This window comes from Diplotaxodon limnothrissa, linkage group LG6 (assembly GCF_057381915.1).
Source record: "Diplotaxodon limnothrissa isolate DT_005_m linkage group LG6, D_limnothrissa_male_GT1.1, whole genome shotgun sequence".
NCBI classification, from domain to species: Eukaryota; Metazoa; Chordata; class Actinopteri; order Cichliformes; family Cichlidae; genus Diplotaxodon; species Diplotaxodon limnothrissa.
In genome coordinates this window covers 28,617,329-28,638,845 of record NC_140601.1, presented here as the reverse complement: position 1 = coordinate 28,638,845, position 21,517 = coordinate 28,617,329, and the positions used below count along the sequence as shown (strand labels likewise).

Sequence of the window (21,517 nt, the reverse complement as noted above, 5' to 3'; positions counted from 1 at the left end):
AGCATTTCTAAAATCTTATATCCTGTTCTAAGAACTCTCATTTGAACATTTAATGCTGAATTTAATGTCAATTAAATGTGTTGTTCGCTGCAACTGCTTCATAATTTATTTTTTAATTATTAGCTCAACTACTGCTGTATTTTATAATTTCAAAAGTCACAGTGCTAATGACGTTTTTTAATATTTAAGACAAGTTTTAAATTCACATCATGGCACACCGTAACAATACATTATACCTTAATCAAACAGAAAGAGTGAGAGAATGTTTGATCATTTCAGCTAACTGAAACAGTGTATGCCTGCCATGGATGAGTTCTTTAAAGAGTCCTCCTTCTGCCATGGATTGATTATTCAACCTATCTGTCACATTTCTTTTACATTGTAGGTAGAAATAGGTAGAAATACTTCCTCCCCCAGCAAGCCTTCCCTGTCCTCTGTTGCCCTTTTCCAAAAATAGGAAGTTTGTGGCGTCCATGGCCTCAAATGTGGGGAAGATGCTCTGCTTTTGTTTTAATAACATGTATGATTAGCAATATCCCCCAAATAATTTTGTAGCAACGGTATAGTGAACAACACAAACACAAAACAGGATGTTTTGTGTTTTGCTTCTAATCATAGGGTTAATGAGTAAAATAGTAAGCAGAAGCCATTTCTCTAGCTGAGTGCATCTGTACGCTTGACTAAATGCACACACTTCCAGCTGAATGTCACCAATAGGTAAAAATGTCAAAGGAAAAGTTCCAGAGGTGTGTGTTCATCAGTCATTGCCCTGTCCTGAAACAGATGATGAATGTTGTTGGCTTTGCTGAAGCTGGGTCCGTAGCAGCAAGCGAGCAGCACACACTCAAACAGTCCTCATCAAGACAGAAGTGAAATGCAATACACTCACATTGTGTACTATTTGTCAGCTTGTTGGTTGATTTTGTAAGTGCGGTTGCACCACAAGATACTGGAGATGGGTGTGGTCTGACCAATCCATACCGAGTGGAGAGTTCCGTTTATTGTATTTCTAATGTGTATGTATCCAAGTATGAGTTATCTTAACTGTTGCACAAATATATTTTCATATATTTTTTATTGGTGCGGTTTGGTGTACATCAACCTTTATACACTAGAACTTACACAATAAGCCCATCAAGCTATACAAAAGAATTGCAGACAAAGGGCAGAACAGCTGAACTATAACAGATGAAGACAAAGTAAATACAAAATGAAATAAAATAAAGTAAAATTGTAACACTGTGATCATTTCTGTGGTTTTGACAAAAAGAAATTTAAAGACAGATGGATTCCCATTCAGAGGGGATTCAAAGTGCTTAGATTAACATGCAGGCAATTATTCCCTCTTTTTTTGTCCAGTGCAGCTGCCTCCATTTCGAGGATTATTCCCTGTAATATGGCTCAGTGTCAGTCCCATCCATGCAATTAAACTTGTTAGACATCATGAGAAAATATACAATGTACACTGTGCAAGACAGACATGGGAAGGATGAAGCCAGAAAGACGCTCCATATCTAAAGTTTGCTTTCCAAAAAGAAAAAAAGTACCATTAATATGAGTTAAACATGAAAGTGCTGTTTGTTTTTTAGCAGCGAGTGCCTCGTTTACTTTGTGTGAGACACTGACAAGAAACTGAATCAGATGCACTCCTCTTTAATAGCAGTGGGATGGTTGAGGACATTTAGTTGAGCTGGATTCAACAGATCGAGTAATTAGCCCCTATCCTTAGTCTTTTTTCTTGTAAAACTGAAAAGTGCTTTTTAAAAATGCTTCTGGTGAAGTATAAATTTCACATTATGGCTTCAGCTTAGTCCTTTTTTGAGGGTGTCTTCTTCACCTCATTCTGGCGCGCTGAGCAGTAATGACACTCTTCACCGGCCCTTGATGGTGTAGGGCAGCAAAACTCCCACTAGTTCTTGTTAGTAGTCCAACAGCTTTTAGGGATTGAAAAAGCCAATAATACTTCAGAAACACACTTCACACAGTAAAGATTTTGCTTCATTAAAAATCTGTGTTGTCTTCTGTGTTAGCTATGTGAAAGCCTGGTGACTGAATGGCAGATCAGATAAACATATACAGATTATTGCAGGGCTGACACATAGAGGAAGCCAAACATTTACACCTACAGGTAATGCATGGGGTTAGGTAATTCACCACTTAACCTAACCCCATGCATCTCTTTGGACTGTGGAAGCTGGAGTACCCGAAGAGAGTCAATACAGGAAAACATGGAAACTCCACACAGAAAGGCACCCCTTTGGATTCAAACCCAGGACCTTCTTGTTGTGAGGTTACATTTCTAACCACTGCACTGCCACCTGGAATAACATGGGAAAAAATACACAGGCATCCACACCAAAGTATCGGCAGGTGCTGGGCTGAGAATAAATCGACACACACATCACTCACTGCATCACAGCAGCTGTACGATTTCAAGGACTGCTTTGAGCTGTGCATCACTGAGTATTTGTTATGCTTTTTGCATCGCGCAACAGAGGCGCCTCTTTGGTGTTTGCCTGTATTTGATGACTGTGGAGTGACATGTTGTCAACAGAAATTCTCCTATTGAAGCAGTTATTCATCTGTCAGGTATATGATCATCGCAATATTTTGATTTTGATTGGACATCATCTTGCCATGTCATGTGATCACGTGATTTAAGATAGCACTGCTCTGTGCGGAAAAATGTACAGTTACCATGATGCCACAAAGACGTGAAACTGGTGTTTTACGGTGTTTTTAAATGTTGAATAAACACAAATAAAATAAAAATGATTTATATTAAAAAGCAATAACAACTCTGTTGGTTCATAAATTATTTCACAGGATCATCAGTCTTTTGTGGGGGTTTTTAACATGTTGTTTGTTGGGACTAAATTAAAAAAAGAAAAAGTGTACATATTTAACTGAGTACTGTATTTAGACTTCAGGCACTTCATCATCATCATTTTGCTCTGTCAGCAGTAAGTGTCATGACACTCTTTACTGCATGCATGGTTAGATACGAGCAACAAGACATAGAAAATCTCACATGTTAAAGGTTCTTGGCAGGAGTCAAGCTAAGTAAGCTACAATCATGTGGCTCATCCAACCACAACTAACTATCCAGTTTGTACTTCAGTGATTAAATCCATAAAACAGTCACAAAGGTGAGTTGCAGTGTCATTCAAGCTCCTGAACATTGAACTAGGAAATACACATCGCTGAAAACACATTTTACTAATTATAGCCCCTTTGCAGATGCTTGTATCGTCACGGTTTGTCCTGATGTTTTAGTCACAAAGTGTAATCTCTCTCTGTACCTGATCAGCAGTGTTACTCAGTGTGTGTGTTTATTCCTTTATTTTCAGGTCCGAAACATTCTTGCAGGAAACCGAAAGAAACGAGCTGTGCAAGCACTGCATGAGGCACGTTTGTAGAAACAAACATGGGTAATCTTTCTCTCTCGTGCCGTCTCTCTAGGTCATCCTGGTGGAGTTGTATTCCACGGGGTTCCAGCGTTCCTTCTCAGATGAAGACGACCTGACTGCAATTGCTGATAGCGATGTTGTCTATGCCTTCCAGGCTCCTTCACTCTCCAGTCGTGGAGGCTCCGCACAACACTCAGGTAACCATGGCAACAGGCTGTCCATCAAAGGCGCTGCAGACACTGACTTCCCACACTCGTTTGGCAATTTATCTTTTTTTCTTCATTTCCAATTTTCTTTTTGTCAGCCTCCCTCGGTCCTTTTGATTAACTTTTATTCACACTAATTCGCACTTACACTTGTAACCGTTTTTCACTTCCATCGAGTCCTCATGTTTCATTAACCACCGTGTTTTTCAAAAGCTGAAACTTTACTGTGTTGAGGAGAGGGTCACTGTCCGCAGGGTGTTTTGTATTCTTCCTTTCATTCTGTTTCTCTATGCATGATAGCACCTAAACAAATGAAATTACATGTCACGTCTGAACGGCAACATAATTCAAATAGAAACTTTGAGTTTTGTCGTATCTTTTTGTTCGCACATAAATTAAATTATTGTACCTAGGATGTTGAGTGTCGCAGATCATGGCAAGAACAAATTCTCTCTTGTCATTTAAGGTAACACTTAAGAGAGGGGCTTTTTATATTCTTGATCACCCATTCTTGCTTGCAGTCTCGGTCGTTGTGTCCTTGGGCAAGACACTTCACCTACCGCCTACTGGTGATGGCCAGAGGGGCCGATGGCACGATATGGCAGCCTCGCTTCTGTCAGTCTGCCCCAGAGCAGCTGTGGCTACAATTGTAGCTTGCCTCCACCAGTGTGTGAATGAATAGTGGAATTGTAAAGTGCTTTGAGGTTCTCGAAAAGCGCTATATAAATGCAATCCATTATTATTATTATTTTTTTTTTTTTTTTTTTTTTCCTTCCAAGAAAGGCTAAAAAATATAAGCAGTCTCCTCAAGGAATGTCTCTGTCTCATAAAGGAGTTGCAGGTAGAAAGCTGAGTCAGAGATTACTCATCTCCTAAAACTCGTTTCATCGACATTTGAAGCTTCTAAATGCACATCTTAGGTGAGGCTGAGAGCAAATAATGTCTTGTGCCGCTTTCATCTGTTTGATTTGTACGGAGAAGTGGTGAAAAAACCATAAAGCATTTTCCCATGTGCACATTTCATTAGTCAATTTCTAAAGCCATTTTCTGTTAGGTTTTATCAGAATTAGTTGATGTCTTTGGTAGCGTTTGCATGTTCCCTTCAAATTAAATTCTGCACAGAGAGCGAGCTGCTGCAGGTTTGCGCTCTCGAAGCGCTTCTTGCTTAGGATGATTCCCGCAGTTGTCCTTGTAGCACACAGCAAGAAGTAATCCACTCTAGATGCTAGTGGAAGTACTATATGGGGTTTAGGTAAGGAAGCTGCCTGGACAGGGCACGTAGGAGGCAGGAAACTCATTCACAAACAGAGATCACAGGGGAATATTAGTTGTGCTTCTCACCTATTGGTGGAATCTGGGATCACATTTGTATTAATGAACTGGCAGGTTAAAGAGTAGCTAATATTCGATATGACTTTTGCATTTTCATGTGCACCTCTGTTGAATGATGTATAGCATGTACAAAAGTTCAGAGATGCAGTCTATGTGTGAAAACACCTTGAGTCTCTGAAGCTAGAAGCCCGAGGTGTGACACCTCAGGATCTACTATCCTGAGGTGTCACACTCACCAACTCTGAAATAAACTTTTTTTTCTTCAGTTTTCTCAGAACATCTTTGCAAAGGTGCATCCTCACTTCACTGGTCATGTGGCACAGCCAAGCTTGCCCTTCTCAGTCGCAGCACCTCACCCCGAAAAAGACAACTCCGGACTTAAAACCAGCACCTGCCACTGACCCCACAACTTACTTTAAGAGAACAGCTTCTAGTTAACCAACAACAAAGCCGTTATGAGAGATTTTGTTACCCCTGGAAAAAGAATGACATCAATAATTTATTTCAGAGCTCAAAGTGCTCATGAAAAATTAAGACTCTTCACTTTCTCAACAGGAGGCCTTTGTATTGTCACTTCGCAGTCAAAACAATGTCACAATACTGGGAGAGGGCGCAGGCATACAGTGTGTTTTCACTCACACTTGCATAGGAACACAAACGTTTGTCAAAAACACATTCACACGTTTCCATCCCTTCTGAGGACATTAGGTTATTTCCCGGACTCCTTCAGTCTAACTTTAAAACCTAAAGTTTTCACTCTGAAATCTATTATTTTATGGAAATCTAAAGGTTTTACTACACAACAAAGTCACACACAGCACTACTGTAGAAGTCAATTGATTAATCTATTAGACTTACACTATATGACCCTTGAGGTGAAGCACTACACTAAGTACAAACCTATATATGCAGGCATGCATCTGTAATGAATCACACATAATTATTCTGTGTCAAAGTGACTTTTGTTCTTGTGAACATCAGATGAAAATGATAAATTGCCACGCCTCATAATCACAGGAGAGTCTTAGCATGTATTGCATTAATTTACACACTCATTGCCATGTAGACCTCGGCATGACATTGTGGATATAACAGATGATATATGGATCTTTAATTTCTTCTTGTCAGTTGTTAGAAAAAGTATTTTTACATTAATAATACAGGGCAGCTTTTATTTGGAGAGTAATTAAATTTTATTATCTGAAGCACAGAGGGAAGGTGTGGAGTGTTTCAAGTCGAGCTGCTGGTGCAAAGGACATTAATCTTCATCACAGGAGGCATAACCTTCGAGAATTAAACCGTACTGTTGTTCGTGGCTTATCGAAACTTAAACAAACAGCGTTACAACTAAATAAAAAAGTTAAAAGAAAGATATTTTATATTATGTTGAGATCTCAGATTATCATTCAGCTCCAGTGGCAAGTGTTGATACATATGCAGATATGGAGCTCGCTAAGAGAAAGGGTGAAGGGGAGTGCAGGTAGCAAAATTGCTCAACAGGACTCATGTGGATTTTTAACCAGTAGGTATTGCTGGAGAAGAAGAAAGAAGAAAGTCATACTCAAATGAAATAGCAGGGATTGCTCTGAGGGAAATGGGGTGTAATTTTATACAGGATCTTTTCACGCAAGCCACATTTTTTTTATTTATTTAGTTATTCATTATTTTGAGCAGAGCTCTGATATTGCTGCTGTCTGTCATGTAGTTTGTTTTGCAGTTTGTGTGGGAATGTGAAGCCCAGCGAGAAGCAAACAGATGACTGTATAGAAAGCCTTTAGGACTGAATGCAATGAATAGCTTACTCACATAACAACCTCCCCCGGAGGTCCGAGATTTGTTTCCTTCCAAGAGATGCAAATTAGTTTGGCTCATGTTTGGTTCATGTATGAATTCCACTTTTATCAGTTACTTTAATTGGGATCAGATCTCACCAGGCAGGAGTAGGAGCAGAAAAACAATAGTTTTAGGGACTTGGTACAAAATTGAAAAATAATTTATTTATGAGATTGTGAGTGAGTTGTGGTAGATGATCAGCCTTACTAATGCATGTGTTCATGATGAAATAGACACTACAAGCATGTCCCATCCCTTCAGGTTTAATCTTTGATTTACAGAAATGATAAACAAAACCGTTTTGTGGCACGTAAGAGCAGCTAATTTTCCCAGATCATCTGTGACCAAATTGGATTTGTACACCGACAGTAATTGTCACAGAGTATAGACTTTATTGCCAAGGTTATTAAATGTGAAACCAGCAGTGCAAAGGCTCAAAAACCTTATTTCATGTCTCATTTTCTTGACTAATTTGTTTCAGTTGGCAGAAATCTTTGCAGCACTTATGTTATTGCTTATGTTTTACTAAAATACTGACACATACAAATTTGCACAGGCATAAACGCAGTTACCTATATGATGTATTCTCAGGAGTCTCTATCTCGCGGTCGTGCTTCTGACAGCTGTAGGATGACTTATAGCAAAGTTATATGGTGCAGCTCAGAATAGTGCTACCTTTTCATGGTGGAAGCAAGGCAAGCAAACGTGGACTGAAAATGTGCTTTCACAGCACACAGTGGCACAGAATAAACACTTAATAAGGCAAATTACCGCACAGCAGATTCTCAACGTGCAGTCAGAAACACAGATGATTATTTTCTTCTTTACCTCTGCAACACAGAAAATTATATATTTGCTATGCCAACCTTGCTGCTTTACAAATGTGAGAAAGATAATTCTCTAACCATGTTTTCTATTTTAGGTCTGAACGAAATGTGAACAGAATAAGAGTCTGCAGACACACTGGAAGGCTCTGGGAGAGTCTCTGCGCAAAATTTGGAGACAATATTTTAACACTTGTTCAGATATTTTAGTCTGGACGAAAGTGACGGATCAGCTGTTTCACAGTTAGGTTTACCCACCTGAGTGGCTACTAAGAAGTTTCTCTGGGTGGAAAAAAATGAATATGAAGGTGTGATATTTTTAGGGGTTTTTTTGGCAAATAACTTGTTTTTGAATAGGCTCCATTAGCCACTGACTCCTTTCTTGTCCTTTTCCAACATTTTCCCCCTCCCCACATTTCCTCTTTGTGGGAAAACAAGGGTAATTAGGATGCTAATGATGAAGGTACAAAGGCCCAAAAGCTCTCTCTCCTCTATCATCATTATAAATATATGAATAATGAATAGCCCTTCATGTAACAGCAAGACAAAAAAAAAGGGATAGAGAGCCTAAATTTCAACATCAAGAAAAGTAACCAAGTTTAGTGGAGAGCGGTTTGAGAAGGATTTCTTTCTGGCTGTGTGCACGAATGTGCTGGGCTGGATTTTGTTTAACTTTATCTGTAAACGTTCTGGGGTATATTGAATTAAAACTGCTCCATAGTACAGTAATGAGGTTTTGCAGCAGCAGGAGGCCTCTCGGTAGAAAACATTGAAAAATCAATTAGGTCTAAAGCGCCACAATATCGTCCTATTTCAGCCTTAACAGTCTGGGCAATTTGCACATAAATAGAGTGATGGGAAAGGGAGAGAGTAGGTCCAGGTTTGAGCTAGGTGCAGGGCGGCAAGTGTTGCACTATGGCTGTCCAGCTGGGCTTTATTAAAGAGAGCATCCCCTGGATTATACACACTGGTCTTATTTATGTGGTCGGCACATTAGATTGAAAATCCAACAATATCAGTATTTATTAGACAATATTTAATTGGGCCGAGCAAATGGTACATTAAAAAGTCAAGACAGAAAGAGACAATAAAGTAAACAGATGCAGCTTTAAAAAAAATAAATGACTGATAACTCTACTAATGGTGACTTCCTTCTACTCTGAATGAAAATGGAATTTCAACTTTGTATAATATAAAAATAAAACTAGTATAAACAAATGAACATAAAATAAAGTTTCAAATTGTTTCAAATGGTGTGCGCCGTTTAAATTTGTCTACTATGATTAAGTATTAACTATAATTTTGATATGATGAGACAAATTATTGTGCGTGTGCAGAGCTGAGATGTATGTGCTTATGAACACATACATAAATAGACTCGCACTGAGACAAAGACATCACACATGCAAATGAAATGCTGCCAAGTACATATTCCTTCCAGTTCCATTAAGACAGTTACATGCCGCCTAAAGCGAACTAAGTGCAGAAAAGCAAATATATTCCAGGAAGATTCATCAGGGAACTCGTGGCCCTCCAATAGAATTCATCATGTAAAATAACCTGAAGAGAATGGAGGCAAAAAGAAATTTCATGTGTCTACAGTCACTGCCCTGATCACCACAACTGCCTCTGGAAAGTGTTCTTAACTCATGTGGGAAATAAGAGCTACTGTCATCTCAGCAGCCTTATTAAGAAGAACACAAACAGTGCATAAATGGTGGCTTGAATGCTTCATCTTTCCACAAGCATGTTGAAACATCTAGTGTACGATGAGCTCAGAACACATCTTAATTATGTTTAAGTAACCAGTCAGCAGGGCAGAAAAAAAGTCTTCTGTTTATGTTCCACTTTTATAGATGTTTTACAAAAGAGGGCTCTCCCATGTTGTTTGATTTGTTGATATTCCCGTTCACATGGCAGCAACTCAGTGCATTTAGGCATTTAGATGAACACAACTATCTCTGGGGTTTACAGAGAAAGGTCCAAAATGAGAAAATAGAAAAGACTTCTGGCATCGTCAGACAGTGGCCAGACTGCTTCAAGCTGATAGGAAGACAACAGTGATTCAAATAACCGCTCGTTATTGCCAGAGTATGCAGAAGAGCATCTCTGAATGCAGAACACGTCCAGCAGAAGACCGTACCGGGTGCCACTCCTGTCAGCTAAGAACAAAAACCGAGACTGAAATTGACACGGGCTCAGCAAAATTGGACAACAGAAGACTGGAAAAACGTTGGCCGCTCTCATGAGTCTCAATTTCTGCTGAGACAGTTTGGTGTAACCAAAATAAAAACATGAATCCATGCTACCTTGTATCAGCGATTCAGACTGGTGGCGGCAGTGTAATAGAGTGGGAGATGGATATTTTCTTGTCATACTCACCTGAGTATTGTTCCTGACCATTTGCGTCATAGATGTGCAGCTGATAAACCTTTATCAACTGACTGACGCCACGATTTCAACATGGTCTTTGAGGAATGTTTCCAGCACCTTGTTGAATCTGCACGACAAAAATTAAGGCATTTTAAAGAGGGTCCAGCCTGCTACTAGCGAGGTTAAATTAATGAAGTGGCTGGTGAGTGTAGAATAAGATTAAGATTAGCAGAACAGTGCTTAACAGGACAAAATGCAGAAAAAGATACTTTGGGCGATTTGGAAATTATGTCATCACGAAGTTTGTGCAGCAGACTGTGCTCCGACTGCACCGTTTCATATACCGTCCTCTTTACTGTCTGCATGTGTTGTTCCTCTTAATAGGGTTTGTGCGGTGACCACTCTTGACACAACGTTGTGCCTTCCTGCTGTATATGACAGACGGTTAAATGGATGCATTTAAGGGAAGGAACATAGAGAAGAGAGGAAAAAATAGGGCAGCATCAGGTGTGTTCAGTTCCTTCTGTGCAGCTTGCCTAATCTGTAATTTTGCTCTTGGCATGAGGCTCAGGTGCTTTGCTCTCATCTGAGCCATTGTGTGGTCAGATGAGTGTTTGCTGCCAAGACCTCAGATTTGCTCAAGACTGTAAGGTAGCGGGTTCACCTGGATATTTTTGGTCGGGTATGTGGATTGTGCTGACGCGTGTCCCTGATCTGGCTCCCGCACTGCTTGGAAGGAGTGTCTTTTCTCATCATTTATGTGCCGGAGTGTTCACACAACCTTATTTTTACACTTCAGCAATGAGCAGAAGTGTTTCCTAATTGACTTTTGTCTGAAACATTTCATCTGTGAATTGAATTTTGCAAAGTAATGGGATGATCAAGGGCACATTTCCAGCAAATGCTGACTCAAATCCTCTGTCGATACTAGAAGCAGCACTGTAGGCTTTCACTTTTAAATGCCATCTTAACCATCTTAAAGATATTTGTGTTCACCAGCTACAAACCACACTGTAGCCAGATACCATTATTTAGCATTGGCTTTCCAGACTTTGATGTGAAAGTTGAAGCTTGCATATGTCTGCATGAAAGCAAACTGCAGCTAGGCTGTGTTAAAGCTTACAGTAAGGAAGAGTAACATACTTTATAAAAGACTGCTTTGTCCTCCCAGGTGTAACAATCTGTCCTTCACCCATCTCACAGGTCTAAAAAACTCTCAATAATCTCCTGATGTGGCAATTACCACTTTTGCTATCCTTCATTACCTGACTCTTCTTTGTAGCTGAGGGCTGATTCATCCCTAACATTCAGATGATGGAGACTTTTTAGGGAAAGAAAGGAAAATAGATACTGACAATGATAAATAGAGTACCAGTGAGAGAGGATAAGATAAGAAAAAAAAAAAGGAAAAATTAAAGGATGGCGAGTTAAGACGAGAATGAATGCCGGAGGAGTCTTCTGCAGGACTGAGTTGTTTAATTAATGTTGCCGTACACACCACCTCCATTCCCAAGAGCAGTTTCTGTTTCTGTTTTTGTTTCTTTCACCTCATAATCCTCTTTTTTGTATCTCTTTTCCACTTAGTTCAGTTGCATCCAGTCTCAGGGTTTATCTTTTAATTACAAAGAGCAGATTACAAGGAGAATTTTACAGCAGCCATGACATTGTTGCAATAACAACAACAAATAGCTTACTGTGGGTCGACCTGATAGCCGGTTGGCAATGAGAATGATACCACGTACACCCTGGCATCTTAAACAAGGAGTTATTGGTTTGATTCTCTTGTTCTTTCCCCACATTTCCTCACTTTTTCTCTCTATGTGCCCGTTATTACTATAACATCAGAAATAAGTCAGTACGTACACGAGAAGGCATACAGTGTTCCACTCGTCAAGTGTCTCTCACACCTGAAGGCTTTGCTTGGAAATCACTCTTTACAAATGACAAACGACTGTTCTTTCCTTTAGGTCTGGACACTCTTACAGTCTCTCCTTTCTTTTCCACTCTGATACCTTCCACTCCTCCCACTTTCTACTCCACAAAAACCTCTTTCACTTCATGGGTCTGCTCTATCCATCTCAATAAGGGATAGATGAAGGTGTGAGAATAACAGTCTGGCAGGTATTTCTCCCAGTGTCCTCAGGACATATCGGTTATGATACCGCTCGCCACACAGGACATATTACTTTCTGATTTTAAAAGTGCTTTTTGCTCTGGTCCTCTCAGAAGCAAGAGTTATATGTTCCTCTGTCTCTAATTGTTTGATAGTAATAATTCTTAACATCTTAAAAATTGTTTTAGAATACGTCAGATTTAAATAATTTTTTTTAATTAGACATGAATTAGAAGTCGGAGATGTGTTGTGTTTTTGCAGACTTTTCCTTTCTCGTTTCAAAAAGAAGTTCTTTCACTGAGCTCTTTTTTACGCCTTATTAGTCTCCCTTCTCGCTTTTTTGGTGGCACTTTATCTCAGCTTTACATCTATTCACGCTTGCTTTCCTTAGATTTCTTTTATTAAGAGGTGGGAAATAAAGAACTACAAAACCTTGTTCCTGTAGAGTTTTCATATATCTGTATTTTACTTGACTATTTAAATTTTCAGACAACTTTTGTTCTCTACATTCAAACGTATATATCTTTGCTCCTTACATTTTCATAACAGGTTCATTACTTCAGGTCTAACGGATTTGAGGGGATTATTTTGCATCACTGTTATGTTCAAACTAAGTTAAACATCAAATTTATGCATCATTTATCGCACTATAGAACTTAAACAAGGGGTTTAAGTTGTATAGTGCAATAAAAAAGATTAACAAGAGTAACGTGGCAAGTAATTTCAAACACACAAACTGTAGCTGTGCAGTTTGTAACACAATGTGTTCAATTCAGTTTTATTTATATAGCACCAAAGCACAAAAACATATGACAATGCACTGAGTGTTATAAGGTAAAGACCCTACAGCAATGTGTATCTCTAAAAGTACAGGTTCTGTATTTCCCAGAGACAGAAGAGAAGCTCAGTTTCAGAGGTAGAGAAAAATGTAAGACAGAAATGACAGGACCCGGGTATTATTTTCTTATCATATTTAATATGACATGAAGTTCACTTAGCTTTGCACAAACATGGCTTGTAGAAGTGTCCTCCAACGCGATACGTTTTACTGTTATACTACTAGTACATTTCAGAGCCTGCACTTCACTTTTACTTGAGTAAAAAAACTGAATTAGTACTTCAACTTTTACAAGAGTATTCTTTAAAACAAATATTTGTACTTCTACTTAGGTGATGAATGTGTGTCCTTTTGCCACCATTTATGTGTGCGCGTGTGTGTTTGTTGAAAGTTGAAGCTGAAACATGGCAGTGATTAATTGCATGGTTGAGATCAAACAAGCACAGTTTAATTAAATCCTCTGATAGTGTCAAAGTTTATGTTTCCTGGGAGTCAAGAGGTTGAACCCTCTGTGTCAACTTCCACTATTACTCAGCATTAATCACAGCAGCGTGTTTGTCTTGTAAGTGCGAGCGATATGAGATGCAGCTTCTTTTACAGCTGCTTGGAGTAAATAAGAACAATTTTACCATAATGGAGATTTTTAAAGATCCTTTTGGAAGAAAGTGTAAACGTGTCACATTAAATGGTTGATTTTGCATAACAGTTTTTCATTCACAAACTCAATGTTTTGTTTTGGGTTTTTTTTTTCATCCCTGGTTCATTTCAGTTGTTCCTAAGACTGGGCACAACTTGGGTTAGAGTAACCAATGATGCGATCCTGTCATGAGATGTTGCTTGTTGCTGGTAAAAATATAATAAGCAGTTTCTTGACACTCAATATTCTGCCCTTTGGCCTGTTGAAAACTTTATAGAGAGAATTTTGGGGCCAAGGGGTTGAGTGTGTTTGGCATAATCAAACGATGATCTCTGACTCACATCAGAGGAGAATCAGCACCAACAAGCCCGAGGCCATGTTTCTCATCAGAAAAGGGTGGACTCCTTAAGTAGTATGCAATAAGTCTCCGCCTTAAAAGGAGGATTCTAAGTATTGTGGGGTCTTGGGTGTAGGGTTGGGCATCTCCAACCTGTCATTCATTGTTCAAAGAAACAGACGCAGAGATTTCATGCATTATAATATGATAAGAAGCAATAAAAAGAAACACATATCCATTGGTGAGCTGTAGCCAATTGCTTTGATGATTTGTCACCAAGAAGCACAACTTAGTTAGAAGGAGAGAAAGATTGGCTGATGGATTATCCCGGCATTCGCAGTGATATGAACAGCTAGCTTCAAAAAGACCATGACAAATGTAATTGTGCCGTGTTAAACAATTTCTCCCTGCTTCCTCTGTTATGGTCAGGGTATCACCACAGCCTCCCTTCCTCCCCCTACGCCTTCACGGCTGGACCTGATGGTCAGAGGTTACCTCCATCTGGCACCCTCTCCTCTGAGTATCTGAACCAGGGTAACTCCAAGGTCGTCCTCCTCATCTGCAACACAGCAGGATCTGGCTCACAAGCTGTCAGGTGAGCTGTTGTCATCGTCATTATTATCCATTTAATTTGTATTGATTTTTTTTGTACATCTCTTTAACTCAGATAAGCAGTTTATTTAACAATCATGGCTTCTTCTAGAACTTTTTGAGCACAGAAGAACCAAGTGTAAAGATATCTAAGGTAACCTAGATATCTTTTATGCATTTTAAGGACGTGCCATCCTGCAGTCAGACTGTGTTTTAGACCTTGATCATACACAGAAGCAGACACTTCTCTTGCTCTGCTGTGTCTTAAATAGATTTTGTCGTTCATTCTTTTCCTTTAGTCCTGCTGTGTTATTTCAGCATCAACATCTAACTCCTGTTTGACTTTGACCTGTATGTCTGTTACGTGAATTCCCCAGACTCAACGGGGTTTATTTTTTTAGATTTGTGCAGCTAAAACATACATTCAACTCAATAGTGTTGAAACTAGAGGCCAAGTTAAACAATGTGGTCAAATCAAACCCTCTGACCTGTGAAAAAAATCAATTAGATCCATGTGCTCGTCACTGCTTAGTATCTGCAATGTGCCGCATCTGATGTTAGATTTCAGCAGCATCACAGATGGAAGAAACAATGGAAGAAGCTGATTGGATGCTTGTATTTATTTGAGGTTAAGCATCCCATAGTTACTGAACAGCATTACAAATCAAAGAATCCAAACTTTTGATAAAGTTTACCTGACAGTATCGTCACTGAGAAGGTAAATAAAAAGATATGTGACCAAGACAAATTTCAAGCTTACTTTAAACTGAGCAAAGATTTATTGGCTTGCACGTGAATGTTTTGCTGTTACTATTTTACTAAAACAAGTCCTTGCAAAGGCAGATTGGATGGGGCTTACAGTGCACAAAAGCATCCACATCGCTGTTATTAATACTTTTCAATTTATAACGCTCTCTCCACAGGGGATCAATAAGTCTAACCTCTTATTGACACAAGGCAAGACAGATTTATTTTACTCTCCTGTGATCTAGTTTCAGTCATCATGTGCACTTTGGGATTTGATCTTATAGCTCCACAAATCCATGTAGAGACATTACTGAAAGGCTTGATAATGTCAGGGTCTGACATTTGAAGACTCATCCGTCCACATGCCACCTGACTCGTCTGTGCGGCTACAATAAATGTCTGAGTGTCTCTGTGCAGCCATCTATTCCCAAAATGATCTGGAAAAAGCAATACATCTACAGATGTTTAATTATTTCCTAATTAAAATGCCATAGTGGAATTTCGCTGCATACTATAATAGAATCATGTGGATACCCGAACAGTCCAAATCTGTGCTTAAATGTGCAACTTCAACAGCTTTGCTCCTCTGAGACTGTGATATTATGAAGCTTGTAAAGATTTGCTCCCATTCAGCCTACAGATCATGCTCTGGCGCACAGTAGCAATCAAAACGATCCCGTTCAGGGTCGTTCAGGTTAAGGCAACTCAAGTTCTTTGACTCCAAATTATTTCATCACTCTGAGCTCACTTTGTGCTGCGGGGAGGTTTTAAGAGAGGAAAAACAGGTCTTCTCCAGTACGATGCTGCGACATTAAAAGCTTGGTGTTGCTGTCATACTGTTGTGTTGTGTAGCAACTGAATGAGTTGCACCAATATTTCTTCAAAACAGTTAGCTGCCAAGGCATTGGGAACTTTGTTGCTGTGTTTGTGTTTATACTGTAAATGTCTTAAATGCATTTAAAACTTAAAGTGTTATTGTAATTGTATGTGGACTATATGCAAGGCTTTGGATTAACATAGGTGGAAGAACCCAATTCTAATGGATGCATTGCTGAAATGCAGACTGGTTTCTTATTTGTTCCTGGACAACATGTCAGTACAAGACAGCTGGCTGTAACAACTTGATGCACTTGACATTTGATAGTTTGACACATTCCTAATAAGCCTACAGCTGCTTTTCACTTACTTAGTGTTTCAATGAATTCAGGTTAGACTACGTTTTCTAATCTTAATTACTTGCCAACATACTTAATTATAAATAGCAATCATTTTTTATTTATCTTTTCAATGCAAAACCTACTCTCAAATCTCTTTTGTTCTGCTCTGCTCTACCGTCCTCACTTGTGCTCTGCTCTCGCAGGTTTGGGCCTCCATTTCTTATACTTGAGGACAGGAGTATCTCCTGGGACCAGCTGCATCAGAGCATCCTCAGTAAGCTCTATTATCTGATGCTGAATGGATCTCAGGCTCAGGTAATGCACCCTCACTAACCAATAACATGTCAGCTACTCTATTCTGTGTCCTTGGCGCTTCAGCTCAGGTGGTCCTGGACACTCTGGGTTCTAACAGAACAGATTAAAATAGCAGCGCAGTGGAGAGATCAGTTATATGTCTGAGTCATATTTAGAGCTAATGGAAAAGCAGACAAAGGTTAAAGCAGATGAAAACTCGTAGTTTTTTCTTCCTTCATTGTTTTGATGATTGTAGGGTCTTTGTGATGCTGTGTAAAGCACCTTGAGATGACTGCCACTTCATAAATAATGCATTGAACTGAATTGAATTAATATTTAATAATAAATCTGCAGAAACTACAAATCTGATCCTTTATAGCATGTTGAGTGTATTTATAGGTTAGATTGAGTTCCTAAGTCTTTATATGTTATTAGATTCAATGAGTCTTACTAGCTTCTACAGTCAGACTAGGGAAAACAGTGGTTGGAGACTGCAGGACGACCAAAATTACTGTAGCCAAGTGCAACAAACTTGTTGCCTTTGAAATAGCTGTTGACGTGGACCGGGTCTGCAACTGGCAGGCAGTTGCCATCTTCAAAACGAGTGCTATTTTGCTATTAGGCTGCAGTTGAACGGGGTCGGTGTTTGTGATAATACGGCAGTTAACTGTAAGCAGTTGGTGAAAATCACAAATCTGTTTCACCCTACATCCACAGAAATTCATAATTAAACAGAAATTCAAAGATTTCTTCTCAAATACTGATTTATATAGATATATAACCAGAATACAACCAGATGGCAAGAGAGTTGAGTCGAGTCCCTTATTGCAAAAACAAGTGTCATAGACGAGCTGTGCTTATTGGTGCAGATTGACTCAGATTGATTGCAACGTGCTGGCAATCTGTCTGCATTTTAAAATTAGACGGCAATTATTTGCACACCTTTGCCAATCTGTCTGAATGTGAATGCAGCCAGTGTGAGTTGGACAGTAATTGTTTGGAGATGGATTGCCTTCCACCAGATGACACGTGTAGTCGTCTTGTGATCCAAAGCAGCCGCCCTCAGGTTAAGGGCATTGCACTCTTCCACCAAGGGCTGACCAGCTGGTGGCCAAAACTACGAGCAATCAGTTGCTGAATATGAAAAAATTTAGAGCAGTGACCAGGCAATTTCTGATTTTTGCTGGCTGCAAAGAGGTTGTCATCAAGTTTAGTGACGTATGTCGTTCTTCATATGGGACGTTATGATACTACTTTGAGAGAGCCTGTTTCTCCATCTGTTACCATTTTCATTCAAAGGAGTCTTTAAATCTTTTAAAATCTTTTAAGGTGCTTTTCACAAAAAAAGGCCATTTTTGTATGTAAGATTTTAGCTCTACTGTCCACTCAGTATGTGCTGCTAATCTTGATAAAAGCTGCGATTCAGCCGATGCGTGTTCAAACCATGAACCGTGGCTCAACACTACTGGGTAAATATTTTTGTGGCACGTAAGCACCCATTCATCATGCAGCTGTCTATTTGATTAGGAACTACGGAGGAAAAGAAGGAGAAACATAAGTCTGGTATTTACTGATTGCTATCTTAGTTTCATAGTTAATTCTTCAAAACCTGTCTGGCCAGATATGAAAACATCCTCTTGTTGTCCTTACTTCCCCTTTATTCTTCTTAAAAATATACCACCAACGCCCCTATGTGGATTTTTGTTTGTTTGTTGTTATTTTATTTTATTTTTTTCATATTTTAAGCTGTAAAGACCACTTCTATCCCAAGGGTGAAGGCCATTAAGCCTTGCTGATGCTTTGTTGCTGTTATTTTAAAAGAAACCACAGAACTAATACCAGCTTTACTGTAATCTCTGTGCAATATAATACATAAGATCCACACAAAACTCTGTTTCTTTGCCAGTGTCATGCTCCTTTCATTATCATTAAACAGTGCTTTGGTGCCACCCAGAGGTTTGTTTAGCAAGACACAGCTCAGCTTGTCCAAAAAAAGAAAATGCACCGACTCGCATGTCAAAATCCAGTTCTTCTTTCACAGCTCACTCTCTGAAGGTTATCAGGTTATTTAGAAAATGTTATTAATTTTGCCTCTGTCTCCGGCATACCTGTCTAAACTTTATATTAGCACATTACATTCATATAAATTCTTTTACTCTTTGAAAATCTGGGAGAGCAGAATTCAGATTATTTGAATTTTAAATTACTAAAACTCTTTGAATAAAAAGGAAACCACACGTTACTGCTTGTTGCCTGACCTTTTTAGGGAATATTTAGAAAATTCCCTAAGTCTTTTATCCTGATGGTAAATCCATGTTGGAGGATTTCTATCATTTTTATAATTCGGCTGTTTCTGCTAAAAATGAGCTTTTGGCTCTGAGTTTGTTTTTTCTTGAATCTTTGAGCTTCTCATGTCAAATATTACTGAGTGAACAGTGAATTCAAATATATGGCCTTCTATCTTTTTCTTTATGGTGTGATTAGAGACGATTAGAAGCTGCAGAGGGACGTAACAGTCTTTCATATATTCAGCTGAACACAAGAAAAGAGAAAAAAATGAAAGTTTTTGAGCAGCCAGTTGAACTTCCACCCATCTTCATATTTTCAGCCTTAAATCTTTTATTTCCTTGTAGGGTAATCATTTAATTGGTCTACACAGGTTTTTGGAAAGTATGCCAACATCTGTCTCCCTCACTGGAGTCGCTGGCCTCCGTGAGGCAGATTATGAATGCTTAACACTAACGCTCATTCAAAAACTGTACTAGTCCTGCGTGATTACTTATTAGTGTGAAGTGTCTCATCCACTTTCCTTCATTATACTTTAACAGACAGACAAGGATGTCTGAACGCATGCTCGCTCGACCTCATAAAACCAACAAGAAAGAGACTGTGCCTTTGTCATTACTGCTCTAGGCTCCTATTAACCAACTAATTTCTTTCTCTTTATGCTCGACTGCAGTTCCTGTTCTCCAAGAGCAGCCGACTCATAATGAACCCTTATGTCTTTGCAACAAAGAGTGTAATCCATTTGGAAATACATTTTTCTCTATTTGAGTGGAAAGGTGGAAGGACTGACAGAGAGACTAGGTTATTATAGTTACAGAGCATTTTAGTTAACAGACATTTTAAAACCAAGTCCCACAAGAGAAACAAAAATAGGACAAAGTGATTAAAAATGTTCTAGTCTCTGTCAATTTGTATATATGTGTATATATACACATATATACTTTTTAAAAGTCTTTTTACAAAATTCCTGTAGATTATGTTATACTTGATCACTCTTTTCTTGCACTGTTGCTTCTGTCACGCTCTTTAACAAGTATTGTAAATCAGAGTGAGATTTCTCATGTAATGGATGTAATTTACATGAATGCAAAGGTGTGTGTACTAAATTGAGGTGTTTGGGTAGTTAGACACCAATAAGCTCTTCTTATAGCATAGCCGCAGATAAACGTAGCAGATTGTGACAGGACCCCCACCGTCAGTAGTTGATGGAGGCTTTTTGTTGAGATGCCCTGCACAACAAGGATGAGATCTGGGGAGAAGGGATGCATAGAACATAAAGTCTAAACAAGGGTTGAAAGGCCTATTTGAAACACATAATGCCTGTAAAAAGATCACTCGACAAAAGTATTAATATTGCAATTTGGAAGCCTTTTTCATGACAGAAAATGATAAAAAGTAATATAAAGCAAAGGAAATGGAGCAGCCCTTTATAACAAGAGGATGGGAGGAAATAAAATGTGAGAGAACAAATCATCCCTATTGGCTTTGTACAGAAGAAACAAAGAAACATACTAGAAAATATTCACATTCACACTCCTATATTAAATCATACTACAGAAAAAAACACATTGCTTTGTAAGGCATTGAGCACCCAGGCTGAAAATCAGAGTTTCAAACTACAAAGATGTCCTTCAACTTTTTTTTTTTCGTATCTCAATTATATATTCTGCAATCATAATGTCATCACCTCTCAAATTTATTATATTTGTCTACAGCTTTATATGCACATAAATGACATTTATTGAGGTAGTCCTTCTTTAGGGACACAGCTGTGTTAAATAGCGTGACTTTCTCTCCTTCTAGAATGCTGGAGCGTTGTTTAAGATCAGAGTGGTGGGAGGATCGGCAGCCTACAGCTACCTGTCCCCACAGGACAGCAGGCCACTGTACCACCCTGCTGTTGACAGGTACACCACGCCTACACCTACACTCTACCTACACACATGTGAATACATGGTGTTATCATAGTTCCACGACTGCTGATTTTTTCTTCTTCCATGTATTTATTGAGTTTTAAACATTACACTGCACGACTGCTAATTTAGGTGTGGCCAATCTCTCCATCAAAGTCAGGCCTTGTGTATTGCTGGACTGCTCACAGTGCCACTAGAATTATCACTTCTAACTAGAGCCACATCTCCAGCTAAGATTCAGGACCTGCACAAAGATGCATGGCTACTTTGAAAAATGTCGTTTTTTCTATACATCGCAAGACAAACCCTTTGATGAAGGTGTATGCCATTGTCTCCTTCTGTGATGTCAAACTATATGTTGTGTTATTGTTCGCGTGAGGTAGTCTGCTAGGGCCGATGAAGACAAAATACCTGTTTCTGTTAGTCACATCGTTCTTGTGAGATCTCAGACTGGTTGTGCTCTAAGGAAAGAGCAGACATGTCAGCATATTTCCCCTGACAGGTCTCCTGGTCCATGTCCTTTTGTGCTTCCTCAATGTGCAATCTATATTGTTCTTATATTTTTTTACCCTATAGCTTTGGCAGTGTTTGGCATCTTTTTTAATCCAGTATAAATGTGGCGCAGA

General features: G+C 39.0%; 1 protein-coding gene across 1 annotated transcript in view; it reads left to right on the top strand.

Annotated features, from left to right (window-relative positions):
• Window positions 1-21,517, top strand: part of usp43a (ubiquitin specific peptidase 43a) — a 149,023-nt gene that overhangs the window by 85,446 nt on the left and 42,060 nt on the right. The window contains exons 6-9 of the mRNA XM_085354953.1: window positions 3,463-3,607; window positions 14,333-14,498; window positions 16,602-16,713; window positions 20,782-20,885. Of these exons, the coding sequence (XP_085211079.1) occupies window positions 3,463-3,607; window positions 14,333-14,498; window positions 16,602-16,713; window positions 20,782-20,885 (527 nt within the window). The remainder of the gene's footprint in view (window positions 1-3,462; window positions 3,608-14,332; window positions 14,499-16,601; window positions 16,714-20,781; window positions 20,886-21,517) is intronic.